At 46.0% G+C, this 16,149-nt stretch overlaps 1 protein-coding gene across 1 annotated transcript in view; it reads right to left on the minus strand.

Annotated features, from left to right (window-relative positions):
* Window positions 1-16,149, minus strand: part of tesk2 (testis associated actin remodelling kinase 2) — a gene marked incomplete at its 3' end in the record, with an annotated part of 150,954 nt that overhangs the window by 94,946 nt on the left and 39,859 nt on the right. Inside the window, exons 2-3 of the mRNA XM_084327638.1 lie at window positions 10,542-10,987; window positions 1,630-1,749 (exon numbers count right to left, since the gene is read on the minus strand). Of these exons, the coding sequence (XP_084183764.1) occupies window positions 1,630-1,749; window positions 10,542-10,673 (252 nt within the window). The 5' untranslated portion in view covers window positions 10,674-10,987. The remainder of the gene's footprint in view (window positions 1-1,629; window positions 1,750-10,541; window positions 10,988-16,149) is intronic.

Here is a 16,149-nt window from a genome sequence, read left to right on the forward strand (position 1 = left end):
AGGTCACATGACTTCCTGTCGTCTGGCCTGGCACACTCACACACTGTGGGACAGCAGGAGTCACCAATCAGAGGAGACAGATCAATGTAATGACAACGGGTCACATGACTTCAGAGACCAAGAGAGAGAGAGAGGCCTCTGTATGATAGCATCATCACCTGTACTCACCTGTATATTACTATTCCACTTTACTGTTACACTCTGGTTGGATGACAAACCTCTTTTCATTGTACTGTACTTGTGCTGCATGACAATACATTGGAATCTAATGTAATCTGAAGATAATCCCTGACCATGATGTTAATTGAAGATGAGTCTTGTGTGATCTGGTGAGGGAGGGAGGGAGGGAGGGAGGGAGGGAGGGAGGGAGGAGACCCTAACTCCAACCGTAACTCAGACACAACAGTGACAGAGAGAGAAGAGGGAGTGAGAGACACATACTGTAGATGGAAACTGAGGAGAGAGAGAGAGAAAGGAGAGAGAGAGAGAGGAGAGAGAGAGACGGACACAGAGAAAGACAGACAGACAGATACAGAGAGAGAGACAGAGACAGAGACAGAGACAGAGACAGAGACAGAGACAGAGACAGAGAGAGAGAGAGAGAGAGAGAGAGAGAGAGAGAGAGAGAGAGAGAGAGAGAGAGAGAGAGAGAGAGAGAGAGAGAGAGAAGAGAGAGAGACAGAGAGAGAAAGAGAGAGAGAGAGAGAGTGGGAGATGGAAACTTGGACGCGGGTGGATGGAGTGCGTTTCCACATGCAGATTTATATTTGTGGTGACTTAGCGAGATATCAGACGGGCCCAAAACAAACACATTCCTGACCCTGATACAATAAAACATTAACAACAATGTGTCTCTCCTTGTAGACACTCTTTCCACCGCCAGGCTGTGTGTCACTTCACTACATAACTCACACGCCAATCCGGAACGCGTCGTGAAAGATGGTTGGAACGGCGCGCGAGGAGGAGGACTGGCACGTCATCTCAGAGGAGCTCTGTCAGAGAGTCTCCATCAGAGAGACGGAACAGGCATCTGTTCATTTGTTTAAGGCCACTGATGGAAAACTGCCACCGTATATCAACAACGATGCTCGACTGGAATTACAGACTTTATCTGACCTGATCAAATGATTGGCTTATACACTTAAGGTCCCACGAGTTCACTCTGAACTCGCTAAGTCTGCCTTTTGTTTTGACGCACCAGCTTCCCGGAATGATCTTCAACCAACTCTAAAAATCCTTACCTCAGTATGGAACTGTTTTCTAACTTAATAACATGACCACAAACCTCCCTACCTCAGTATGGAACAGTTTTTAACTTAATAACATGATCACAAACATCCCTACCTCATGTAGTCCTATTTATGCAAATGTATTTCCCCCTTATGTATTCTAAACTATTTAAATTTGTAAACATTGCAAACGTTTACATAGATAAGAGTAGACCATTTCTGAATATATCACATTGGATATCTATCAGCTACAGAGTCTATTCCATGTCCATCATTAAGAATACATCAATGTCTGCTTCACGGCTGCAGGTGAAGTTTCAACTCAAGAATCCATCACAACGCTGAACCCCATCACTGCCTGAGGCGTCGGAGCCGACAGCGTAAGAGGATCTGAACCCACCTTGTAGACCTCGGAGAAGAACCCGGAGCCGATCCACTCGCAGCTGAAGTCGTCGAGGCGCGTCAGACAGGAGAAGGCGCTGATGAGCGCTCTGTAGGACGAGGGCCACACTCTGCCCACCTGGGGAGACAACAGAGACACCTGGTGAGGCACGATGCTGTACCACTGGCTGTAACGAGGCATAACACTGTACCACTGGCTGTAACGAGGCATAACACTGTACCACTGGCTGTAACGAGGCATACCGCTGTACCACTGGCTGTAACGAGGCATAACACTGTACCGCTGGCTGTAATGAGGAATAACACTGTACCACTGGCTGTAACGAGGCATAACGCTGTACCACTGGCTGTAACGAGGCATAACACTGTACCACTGGCTGTAATGAGGCATAACACTGTACCACTGGCTGTAATGAGGCATAACACTGTACCACTGGCTGTAACGAGGCATAACGCTGTACCACTGGCTGTAATGAGGCATAACACTGTACCACTGGCTGTAATGAGGCACGACACTGTACCACTGGCTGTAACGAGGCATAACACTGTACCACTGGCTGTAATGAGGCATAACACTGTACCACTGGCTGTAACGAGGCATAACACTGTACCACTGGCTGTAACAAGGCATAACACTGTACCACTGGCTGTAACGAGGCATAACACTGTACCACTGGCTGTAACGAGGCATAACGCTGTACCACTGGCTGTAACGAGGCATAACGCTGTACCACTGGCTGTAACGAGGCATAACACTGTACCACTGGCTGTAACGAGGCATAACGCTGTACCGCTGGCTGTAACGAGGCATAACACTGTACCACTGGCTGTAACGAGGCATAACACTGTACCACTGGCTGTAACGAGGCACGACACTGTACTGCTGGCTGTAATGAGGCATAACACTGTACCGCTGGCTGTAACGAGGCATAACGCTGTACCGCTGGCTGTAACGAGGCATAACACTGTACCACTGGCTGTAATGAGGAATAACACTGTACCGCTGGCTGTAACGAGGCACGACACTGTACCACTGGCTGTAATGAGGCATGACACTGTACCACTGGCTGTAATGAGGCATAACACTGTACCACTGGCTGTAATGAGGAATAACACTGTACCACTGGCTGTAATGAGGAATAACACTGTACCGCTGGCTGTAATGAGGAATAACACTGTACTGCTGGCTGTAATGAGGCATAACACTGTACCACTGGCTGTAATGAGGCATAACACTGTACCACTGGCTGTAACGAGGCATAACACTGTACCACTGGCTGTAACAAGGCATAACACTGTACCACTGGCTGTAACGAGGCATAACACTGTACCACTGGCTGTAACGAGGCATAACGCTGTACCACTGGCTGTAACGAGGCATAACGCTGTACCACTGGCTGTAACGAGGCATAACACTGTACCACTGGCTGTAACGAGGCATAACGCTGTACCGCTGGCTGTAACGAGGCATAACACTGTACCACTGGCTGTAACGAGGCATAACGCTGTACCACTGGCTGTAACGAGGCACGACACTGTACTGCTGGCTGTAATGAGGCATAACACTGTACCGCTGGCTGTAACGAGGCATAACGCTGTACCGCTGGCTGTAACGAGGCATAACACTGTACCACTGGCTGTAATGAGGAATAACACTGTACCGCTGGCTGTAACGAGGCACGACACTGTACCACTGGCTGTAATGAGGCATAACACTGTACCACTGGCTGTAATGAGGCATAACACTGTACCACTGGCTGTAATGAGGAATAACACTGTACCACTGGCTGTAATGAGGAATAACACTGTACCGCTGGCTGTAATGAGGAATAACACTGTACTGCTGGCTGTAATGAGGAATAACACTGTACCACTGGCTGTAATGAGGAATAACACTGTACTGCTGGCTGTAATGAGGCATAACACTGTACCGCTGGCTGTAATGAGGAATAACACTGTACCGCTGGCTGTAATGAGGAATAACACTGTACCGCTGGCTGTAATGAGGAATAATACTGTACTGCTGGCTGTAATGAGGCATAACACTGTACCACTGGCTGTAATGAGGCATAACACTGTACCACTGGCTGTAATGAGGCATAACGCTGTACCACTGGCTGTAATGAGGCATAACACTGTACCACTGGCTGTAATGAGGCATAACGCTGTACCACTGGCTGTAACGAGGCATAACACTGTACCACTGGCTGTAACGAGGCATAACACTGTACCGCTGGCTGTAACGAGGCATAACACTGTACCACTGGCTGTAACGAGGCATAACACTGTACCACTGGCTGTAACGAGGCATAACACTGTACAGCTGGCTGTAACGAGGCATAACGCTGTACCGCTGGCTGTAACGAGGCACGATGCTGTACCACTGGCTGTAACGAGGCATAACGCTGTACCACTGGCTGTAACGAGGCATAACACTGTACCACTGGCTGTAACGAGGCATAACACTGTACCGCTGGCTGTAACGAGGCATAACGCTGTACCGCTGGCTGTAACGAGGCATAACACTGTACCACTGGCTGTAATGAGGCACGACACTGTACGGCTGGCTGTAACGAGGCATAACGCTGTACCACTGGCTGTAACGAGGCATAACGCTGTACCGCTGGCTGTAACGAGGCATAACGCTGTACCACTGGCTGTAACGAGGCATAACGCTGTACCGCTGGCTGTAACAAGGCATACCGCTGTACCGCTGGCTGTAACGAGGCATAACGCTGTACCCCTGGCTGTAACGAGGCATAACGCTGTACCCCTGGCTGTAACGAGGCATAACGCTGTACCGCTGGCTGTAACGAGGCATAACGCTGTACCGCTGGCTGTAACGAGGCATAACGCTGTACCGCTGGCTGTAATGAGGCATAACGCTGTACCACTGGCTGTAACGAGGCATAACGCTGTACCACTGGCTGTAATGAGGCATAACGCTGTACCACTGGCTGTAATGAGGAATAACACTGTACCACTGGCTGTAACGAGGCATAACGCTGTACCACTGGCTGTAATGAGGCATAACGCTGTACCACTGGCTGTAATGAGGAATAACACTGTACCACTGGCTGTAATGAGGCATAACGCTGTACCACTGGCTGTAATGAGGCATAACACTGTACTGCTGGCTGTAATGAGGCATAACACTGTACCACTGGCTGTAATGAGGCACAGCACTGTACCACTGGCTGTAACGAGGCATAACGCTGTACCACTGGCTGTAACGAGGCACAACACTGTACCACTGGCTGTAATGAGGCACGACACTGTACCGCTGGCTGTAATGAGGCACGACACTGTACCGCTGGCTAGGGGTGGACGGTATAAACGGTATACGGTATAAACGGTATGAATTTGCTCTACGGTATGGATTTTGAGTATACCGTGTAACCGGTAGTGCAGCTCTAAAATAGCAATGACGTCATGTAACCACAGCGCGACTATTTCACTGGCATTTGCCCCTAAAAATAGATAGAATTAGTCATAGATAATAGATATGTGCGAACTGGAAAAAGTTATTTAGGAGGCTTCGCGCAGTGGGCGTGCCAGCCCCTACCGCACGCATGTAAACACGGGTCTAGTAGTCTAGTGGGACGGGACACGGGAGCTGTCGGCGTCTCCCTGAGCTAACGTTAGCTTAGCTACCGTTACAAAATGACCCAGTCAACTATTCACTTTTAGTTTAATACATGATGGGGCATTGTCTAACCGAACGGTATCTAGTCGGCCAGCTACCGATAGCTCCTGACATCAACAAACGCTCCACAAAGTCTAGTACTAGAGACGTGTATGCTACCTGTTAGCTCACGTTAACACAAGTTAGTTCACAGTTCAAAACGAAATGTCCCATTGAACTAAATAATTCACTGAGGCGTTGTATTAACGTTATATATGCAGTAGCTACAGATAGCTCATGATATCAATGTCTTATAACACTGATTCGATGCGTATTCGAGCTGAGGGCTTGCTAACGTTATAATACCAATACAATAGGGTCCAGGTGCAGCGCCGGAGAATCCTGGCCGTAGCTCTGCTCGAGGCTACTCGAGTATAGGTCCAGGTGCAGCTCCGGAGAATTCTGGTCGTAGCTGGAGGCTACTAGAGTACACACAGACAGTGGAGCTTGTTGCGTGGTGGCGATGTCTCGCAGATAATACCAGTACAAGTCTAATTATATAATATATATATTTTATAAAAAAAAAAAAATTATATAAAATAATTTTTTTTTTTAATCAAAAACGATGATACCGTGATATATACCGTTACCGTCTATGCTTCAAATTATACCGTGATATAAATTTTAGACCATACCGTCCACCCCTACCGCTGGCTGTAATGAGGAATAACACTGTACCACTGGCTGTAATGAGGAATAACACTGTACCGCTGGCTGTAATGAGGCATAGCGCTGTACCGCTGGCTGTAATGAGGCATAACACTGTACTGCTGGCTGTAATGAGGCACAACACTGTACTGCTGGCTGTAATGAGGCATAACACTGTACCACTGGCTGTAACGAGGCATAACACTGTACCGCTGGCTGTAATGAGGCATAACACTGTACCACTGGCTGTAATGAGGAATAACACTGTACCACTGGCTGTAATGAGGCATAACACTGTACCACTGGCTGTAATGAGGCATAACACTGTACCACTGGCTGTAATGAGGCACAACACTGTACCACTGGCTGTAATGAGGCATAACACTGTACCACTGGCTGTAACGAGGAATAACACTGTACCACTGGCTGTAATGAGGCACGACACTGTACTGCTGGCTGTAATGAGGCATAACACTGTACCGCTGGCTGTAATGAGGAATAACACTGTACCACTGGCTGTAATGAGGCATAACACTGTACCGCTGGCTGTAATGAGGAATAACACTGTACCGCTGGCTGTAATGAGGAATAACACTGTACTGCTGGCTGTAATGAGGCACAACACTGTACCACTGGCTGTAATGAGGAATAACACTGTACCGCTGGCTGTAACGAGGCATAACACTGTACCGCTGGCTGTAACGAGGCATAACACTGTACCACTGGCTGTAATGAGGCATAACACTACCACTGGCTGTAATGAGGAATAACACTGTACCGCTGGCTGTAATGAGGCATAACGCTGTACCGCTGGCTGTAACGAGGCATAACACTGTACCGCTGGCTGTAATGAGGCACAACACTGTACCACTGGCTGTAACGAGGAATAACACTGTACCACTGGCTGTAATGAGGCACGACACTGTACTGCTGGCTGTAATGAGGCATAACACTGTACTGCTGGCTGTAATGAGGAATAACACTGTACCACTGGCTGTAATGAGGCATAACACTGTACCGCTGGCTGTAATGAGGAATAACACTGTACCGCTGGCTGTAATGAGGAATAACACTGTACTGCTGGCTGTAATGAGGCACAACACTGTACCACTGGCTGTAATGAGGAATAACACTGTACCGCTGGCTGTAACGAGGCATAACACTGTACCGCTGGCTGTAACGAGGCATAACACTGTACCACTGGCTGTAATGAGGCATAACACTACCACTGGCTGTAATGAGGAATAACACTGTACCGCTGGCTGTAATGAGGCATAACGCTGTACCGCTGGCTGTAACGAGGCATAACACTGTACCACTGGCTGTAATGAGGCACAACACTGTACCACTGGCTGTAACGAGGAATAACACTGTACCACTGGCTGTAACGAGGCATACCGCTGTACCGCTGGCTGTAACGAGGCATACCGCTGTACCGCTGGCTGTAACGAGGCACAACACTGTACTGCTGGCTGTAATGAGGAATAACACTGTACCGCTGGCTGTAACGAGGCATAGCACTGTACCGCTGGCTGTAATGAGGCATAACACTGTACCACTGGCTGTAATGAGGCATAACACTGTACCACTGGCTGTAATGAGGCATAACACTGTACCGCTGGCTGTAATGAGGCACAACACTGTACCGCTGGCTGTAATGAGGCATAACACTGTACCGCTGGCTGTAATGAGGCATAACACTGTACCGCTGGCTGTAATGAGGCACAACACTGTACTGCTGGCTGTAACGAGGCACAACACTGTACCGCTGGCTGTAATGAGGCATAACACTGTACCGCTGGCTGTAATGAGGCATAACACTGTACCACTGGCTGTAATGAGGAATAACACTGTACCACTGGCTGTAATGAGGCATAACACTGTACCACTGGCTGTAATGAGGCATAACACTGTACCGCTGGCTGTAATGAGGCACAACACTGTACCGCTGGCTGTAATGAGGAATAACACTGTACCACTGGCTGTAATGAGGCATAACACTGTACCACTGGCTGTAACGAGGAATAACACTGTACCACTGGCTGTAATGAGGCACGACACTGTACCGCTGGCTGTAATGAGGCACAACACTGTACCGCTGGCTGTAATGAGGCATAACGCTGTACCGCTGGCTGTAACGAGGCATAACACTGTACCACTGGCTGTAACGAGGCATAACGCTGTACCACTGGCTGTAACGAGGCATACCGCTGTACCGCTGGCTGTAACGAGGCATAACGCTGTACCGCTGGCTGTAATGAGGCATAACACTGTACCACTGGCTGTAATGAGGCATAATACTGTACCACTGGCTGTAACAAGGTATACCACTGTACCGCTGGCTGTAATGAGGCATACCACTGTACTGCTGGCTGTAACGAGGCATAACACTGTACCACTGGCTGTAACGAGGCATACCGCTGTACCGCTGGCTGTAACGAGGCATAACGCTGTACCGCTGGCTGTAACGAGGCATACCGCTGTACCGCTGGCTGTAACGAGGCACGACACTGTACCGCTGGCTGTAACAAGGCATAACACTGTACCACTGGCTGTAATGAGGCATAACACTGTACCACTGGCTGTAATGAGGAATAACACTGTACTGCTGGCTGTAATGAGGCATAACACTGTACCACTGGCTGTAATGAGGAATAACACTGTACTGCTGGCTGTAATGAGGCATAACACTGTACCACTGGCTGTAATGAGGCATAACACTGTACCACTGGCTGTAATGAGGCATAACACTGTACCACTGGCTGTAATGAGGCACGGCACTGTACTGCTGGCTGTAATGAGGCATAACACTGTACCACTGGCTGTAATGCGGAATAACACTGTACCACTGGCTGTAATGAGGCATAACACTGTACCACTGGCTGTAATGAGGTACGACACTGTACCGCTGGCTGTAATGAGGCATAACACTGTACCACTGGCTGTAATGAGGCACAACACTGTACGGCTGGCTGTAACGAGGTATAACACTGTACCACTGGCTGTAATGAGGCATAACACTGTACCACTGGCTGTAACGAGGCACGACACTGTACCGCTGGCTGTAACGAGGCACGACACTGTACCACTGGCTGTAACGAGGCACGACACTGTACCGCTGGCTTTAACGAGGCACGACACTGTACCACTGGCTGTAACGAGGCACGACACTGTACCGCTGGCTGTAACGAGGCACGACACTGTACCGCTGGCTGTAACGAGGCACGACACTGTACCGCTGGCTGTAATGAGGCACAGCACTGTACTGCTGGCTGTAATGAGGAATAACACTGTACCGCTGGCTGTAATGAGGCACAGCACTGTACTGCTGGCTGTAATGAGGAATAACACTGTACCGCTGGCTGTAATGAGGCACAGCACTGTACCACTGGCTGTAATGAGGCATAACACTGTACCACTGGCTGTAACGAGGCACGACACTGTACTGCTGGCTGTAACGAGGCACGACACTGTACTGCTGGCTGTAACGAGGCACGACACTGTACCGCTGGCTGTAATGAGGCATAACACTGTACCGCTGGCTGTAACGAGGCATAACACTGTACCACTGGCTGTAATGAGGCATAACACTGTACCACTGGCTGTAACGAGGCATAACACTGTACCGCTGGCTGTAATGAGGCATAACACTGTACCAGTGTGTACCACTGGCTGTAATGAGGCATAACACTGTACCACTGGCTGTAACGAGGCATAACACTGTACCGCTGGCTGTAATGAGGAATAACACTGTACCACTGGCTGTAATGAGGCATAACACTGTACCACTGGCTGTAACGAGGCACGACACTGTACCACTGGCTGTAATGAGGCACGACACTGTACCGCTGGCTGTAACGAGGCATGACACTGTACCGCTAGCTGTAACGAGGCATAACACTGTACCGCTGGCTGTAATGAGGAATAACACTGTACCACTGGCTGTAACGAGGCACGACACTGTACCGCTGGCTGTAACGAGGCATAACACTGTACTGCTGGCTGTAACGAGGCACAGCACTGTACCACTGGCTGTAACGAGGCATAACACTGTACCGCTGGCTGTAACGAGGCATAACACTGTACCACTGGCTGTAATGAGGCACGACACTGTACGGCTGGCTGTAACGAGGCATAACACTGTGCCGCTGGCTGTAATGAGGCATAACACTGTACCGCTGGCTGTAATGAGGCATAACACTGTACCACTGGCTGTAATGAGGCACGACACTGTACCACTGGCTGTAATGAGGCATAACACTGTACCACTGGCTGTAATGAGGCATAACACTGTACGGCTGGCTGTAACGAGGCACGACACTGTACCGCTGGAACTTATATCACAAAATATGTGTCTTTTCAGGTTTTTTTCTTTGGACAATAATATAATTTATTGTTGTTTTTCTTAAAGCAATATCGCCCAAGCCTACTTTATACACCAGACCTAGGTATGGTGCGTTAGGATCATCACGCACGAGTACCAGGTATGTTAACAGAAATGTTGATTATGATCAAATATTGCTTATAAAAAGAATTTAAAATAAAGCAAAACATTCATAAAAACAAGTAAGGCTGACCTGAGAAGGCGGGGTCATGCCCGGCCAGGCCATCTCTCGGGGCACCCCCCCTCCAAAGCCATCCTTGTCGTCATGGAAACGGTCCGGCCTGGTGGGGAAGCCGGCGATGGAGTTCCGTTTGTTCCGGTCCATGATGGAGGAGGTCGGCGGTGCCGGTGATATTCTTTACCTCTGGGGTTTCACACCCACGCCAGAGGGGATCAATACCATAGGCAAGTGTTTCTCAAACCATGGGTCGGGGCCCAGATAGGGTCACAGGTCTGTTCTCTGTGGGTCCCCACATGACGGGAAAAGGTTAAATACCCCTGACGTGAGAGTCCATGTAAAAATCGATATAAAACTGGGTGAACTCGGGGTCTCACTGCTGGTGACCGCGTGGTGCAGGAAGCCTGGAGAATTAGTGGACTCTCACATTTTCAACAAGCACCTGGTAATCCCTTGGAGACCTAGGAGAGAGGGAGAGAGAGAGAGGGGGGGGGGGGAGAAAAAGAAAGACATTTAGAGAGCTTTACTGGAAAATATGAGTTGATGATTAAGTGCAAGTGTCTGGTGTGCAGCAGGAAGTCACCTTGTGAAGAAGAGACCTTAGTCTGTTAAGGCCTCTGTCTCTCTCTGTCTCTTACATAGTTTTAATACATGGCAGGCCTTGTGGAGAAACACTGAGACTAGGGGTGTCACAATGCATCGATCCTAAGGTGACGATTCAACTGCATCGTTTTGAAAATGTTAGAATCGATTACATTTTTTTTTCTTTTAGGTTGATTTTTTATTGACCTATAGTCCATTCATGCTAAGTGAATCACTTCCCCCAGCCACATTTGTGTATTCAACATGTTTGGGGGAATTAACTGATCGAAAATGTATCGAATCACATCGAATCGTGGTCAAATGAAGAGATTTCATGATGCATTGAATCGTTGCCTGAATAATCGTAATCGAATCGAATCGTTGTGGGGTCAAATATTTACACCCCTAAGTGAGACCATGAATCCTTTAGTCTGTTAAGACATCTGTCTCAGTGTAACACATGGAAGGTCTTTCTCATACATAGGATTCAGGGAAATTAAAAGGAAAGGAAACTCTCTTTATTTGCCAGTTCCATTTCACACACCAGGAATGTGTCCTCTGCATTCAACCCATCATATATATCTATCCACATCTGTCTGTACATACCTGCATATAATCCTTGTTACATATCTGTAGATACTCTGCCTATATCTATCTGTACATATCCCTTACCTACTCTTACTAGTTATGCTGCTGGCCAGTATAACTTACTACCATAGTGTTTTTGTTTTGTTTGATTGTGGATCCCCATTAGTCTACACCAAAGTGAGACTACTCTTCCTGGGGTCCAAACATTTAAAATACAAACAGAAAAAAAAAGGTTAAATAATATAAAACCACAAACATTGAAGTACTCACAAGAAAATATCACAACAAACAAAACAAGTGAATCAAAGCTCACTCAATATTCACAAGTCAGATATCACAATTCTCCAACCATAAAATACATATCCATAATCAGTCCATGAGAACAAAACCGATCAAAATAATTTATATGATTTGAACTCATAATATAGCATAACTTTTCTGAAGTCACCGATCACCTTTATATTTCCATACTAATTTCCATAATAAGTCAATGACCAAAATGTATCTCGTTATTCACGAGCGCAATTTTTTAACTTTTTTTTAAACATAAATGTATTCCTTACCATAGTTATATTTCTCTGTATATTATTCCAATAAGCAACTGCTCTATACATTACCGTCTTTTTCAGAGCATTTGTTTTTGGTAGAGGTTTTTGTAGTGTCTTTACACCTGTATCATTGTACATATTAATACTACAACTCTGTCTACATCTGATTAGCACTATTACTCAGTAGTACTACTCAGTAGTAGTAATTTATATATTTTCAGATGTTCCTCACTTTCTGACTGTAAAAAAGTGAAATATAGTGAATATAATAAAAAGTTTAACATTAAATGTTGTGTTTTCCTGAACAAACATGGCAGTAGTAGTATCGGAGTCGTATTACGAGTATGAGTACATGAGCACCGTATCGGGACATCCCTACCAATAACCTCTGTACCAGTAGGACCAGGCATAGTAGCATAGTACATACTAGTAAAATACAGTACTAGGATGGTTGTTTATTTATTTATTATTATTATTTCAGATATTGAATGAAGAAGTCAGCTGTCCTGACTGTGGTGGTTTCAGCTGTCCTGACTGTGATGGTTTCAGCTGTCCTGACTGTGATGGTTTCAGCTGTCCTGACTGTGATGGTTTCAGCTGTCCTGACTGTGGTGGTTTCAGCTGTCCTGACTGTGGTGGTTTCAGCTGTCCTGACTGTGGTGGTTTCAGCTGTCCTGACTGTGGTGGTTTCAGCTGTCCTGACTGTGATGGTTTCAGCTGTCCTGACTGTGATGGTTTCAGCTGTCCTGACTGTGATAGTTTCAGCTGTCCTGACTGTGATGGTTTCAGCTGTCCTGACTGTGGTGGTTTCAGCTGTCCTGACTGTGATGGTTTCAGCTGTCCTGACTGTGGTGGTTTCAGCTGTCCTGACTGTGGTGGTTTCAGCTGTCCTGACTGTGATGGTTTCAGCTGTCCTGACTGTGATGGTTTCAGCTGTCCTGACTGTGATGGTTTCAGCTGTCCTGACTGTGGTGGTTTCAGCTGTCCTGGCTGTGGTAGTTTCAGCTGTCCTAACTGCGATGGTTTCAGCTGTCCTGACTGTGATGGGAAGTTCAGAGAATAGCCTGCTTCGCTTAGATGACCCCCAGGAGCCCAAATAGGGCTTGGATAGGAGTAAATATCATAAATAAAGCTTAGAAATCAGAGCATATAAAATCACAAAAAAAAAAAAAAACGAAGGTAGACAAAAGCAAGGATAACAAATCAATTGAAATTATTGACAAAGGTTAAATGATCAAAGTTTTAAACTCTGCAACATACGGGAGAATCTGAAACTTTAAGGACTGTTGGAGTTCATTCTATGAGCTAGAGGGGCATCGTAGTGAAATGCACATTACCCTGTTCCGAGCAAACTCAGGGGACCTTAAGATCCAGCCAGTCGCTAGTACGGGTTCCAACATTCCATTCCAATAATGACGTGATAAAAGGAGGTAGAGCCTTACAATGAAAATAATACCAGTGTTTGTTTATTGCGCCTCTCCGTCAGACAAATGACTAAGTCTTTAAAAGTCCTTTGTCAAAATGAGTCACAACACACACCACTATTAAAACTTGGCTGAGACAACAAATGCTGTTGGGTATCCATTATCCAACCCCACAGAAACAACTGAGACTCACCTCTCTCTCTAGTCACGTCCAGATGTAATGGCTATAATAGGGGCCCGATTGTCCAATTATAGGAGATTAGCCAAGAAAGAGGCCTCACCGGCCTGCCATCCAAAACAAACCCAGCAGGGAGCCGTGGACAGGGAACAGGGCCTGTGGTGTTTTACACACTGAACAAAGTGTAGTGAAGGTCTTTTACACACTGAACAAAGTCTAGTGAAGGTCTTTTACACACTGAACAAAGTGTAGTGAAGGTCTTTTACACACTGAACAAAGTGTAGTGAAGGTCTTTTACACACTGAACAAAGTGTAGTGAAGGTCTTTTACACACTAAACAAAGTGTAGTGATGGTCTTTTACACAATGAACAAAGTGTAGTGAAGGTCTTTTACACACTGTACAAAGTGTAGTGAAGGTCTTTTACACACTAAACAAAGTGTAGTGAAGGTCTTTTACACACAAAACAAAGTGTAGTGAAGGTCTTTTACACACTAAACAAAGTGTAGTGAAGGTCTTTTACACACTTTCTTTAACCTGTTGCTCTGGAATACAGTCGGCTAGTCCGTGACAAGAGCTTCTCTCATCAGCTAGTGTGATGGCCACTAAAGTGGTATCACGTTAGTGTAATTGATTAGTGATGTGTCACAATGTTTTGAGAGTGCTTATATTGTATTTTCCCTGTTAAACCCAGGTAGTGTAATTATATTGGTTATCACCTAAAAACAACAATATAACTTTGGTCAATAGGTGGCAGTATAGGACTGGTGTTAAACTACTTCGCCTTTTGAAGCCGTAGCTTCGCTGTCTAGGGCGCACATGACGAGGGCACTCTCATAATTCAGAGACGCCTCGTTGAAAGAACATCACGTCTGACTTCTCTATTTCTTCTAACCAACATTAACCTGTTTTATAGGTGGGTAATACTTTACAAAGCACACAGAAATGTTGTTAATTGTAGACGAAATGTCTAGAGCCCACTGAGTTTATGTTTGGGTCGAGTTTAAGACATTGAGTAAAGAATTGTTTGAAGAAGTTGACCGCCATGAAATGGCGTCGATCCTCGTGTAACACATTGGTCGTTAAGTGTTGGGGTATTACATCTCCATTTGGTGAGGAGGTTTATGTTTTGAAGTACATACTGTTTGGGTTGAATTGCTGTTTAGTAAATGTATATATTGTGTACATGTACAAGTGTTAAAGACTGTTAGAGGGAAATTACATTAGCTCACACTAGCTGGACGTTAGCTAGACACTTGGTCTCTCTCTCTCTCTCTCTCTAATGTAGTTGTAGATATACTAATGGTTACGATGTATTGTCACGGTTACTATTATACTGTATGCAAGTCCTAGTTATGCTTAGAGCATAGATACATAACAAATGCACTTTCAATGCAAGTTAATAAATGACCCAACCAAACTTGGGAGTTAAATACAAACGAGAGTGACAAAGAGATACAAGGTGTTTCTTTGGAATGTATGTTGGATCAGACAGTGTGTAGATCTGATGTAGATTGAGATGAGACAGATGAGACTGCTCCATCCCAAATAGCAATGTTTAGACTGAGATGAGACAGACGAGACTGCTCCATCCCAATATGTCTAGAATAATAGTGACACAGAAGTACAAGGTGTTTCTGTGTACTATATTGGGGATATGACTGATGATAGTGAATGCTTAATAGATATTGATGGTATTTGAACTGGTTGACAGACAAGGAAAATAACAATGTCTTAAGAGGAACAGATGAGACTGCTCCCTTTCATGTGCTTAGATTAAGACACAACAAATATGCATTATGGCAAAAGTAATTACATGTACAGTATGTAATGATTGGTAACTACATTTAAAAGGACAATGCTGTTGAAATGTATAATGACAAATGATGATGACAAATGTTGAAATAAAGATAATTCAGAGACGCCTCGTTGAAAGAACATCACGTCTGACTTCTCTATTTCTTCTAACCAACATTAACGTGTTTTATAGGTAAATATATCTCTGCTACCAGGTGCCATATCCTGGTACCTGTAACACTAGCGCTATCTTCTGAGCTACATTTACTACCAGTGTAAACACGATTCAGCTGAGTCCGTGACAAGAGCTTCTCTCATCAGCTAGCACTATCTTCTGAGCTACATTTACTACCAGTGTAAACACGATTCAGCTGAGTCCGTGACAAGAGCTTCTCTCATCAGCTGGCACTATCTTCAAGTTCTGAGCTACATTTACTACCAGTGTAAACACGGTTCAGAGGTTCCTCGGTCCGACGATCTCAAAGACGTCATGAGAGGGAAAGCCTT

The sequence above is a fragment of the Notolepis coatsorum genome, assembly GCF_963971535.1.
Source record: "Notolepis coatsorum genome assembly, chromosome: 13".
Lineage (NCBI taxonomy): Eukaryota > Metazoa > Chordata > Actinopteri > Aulopiformes > Paralepididae > Notolepis > Notolepis coatsorum.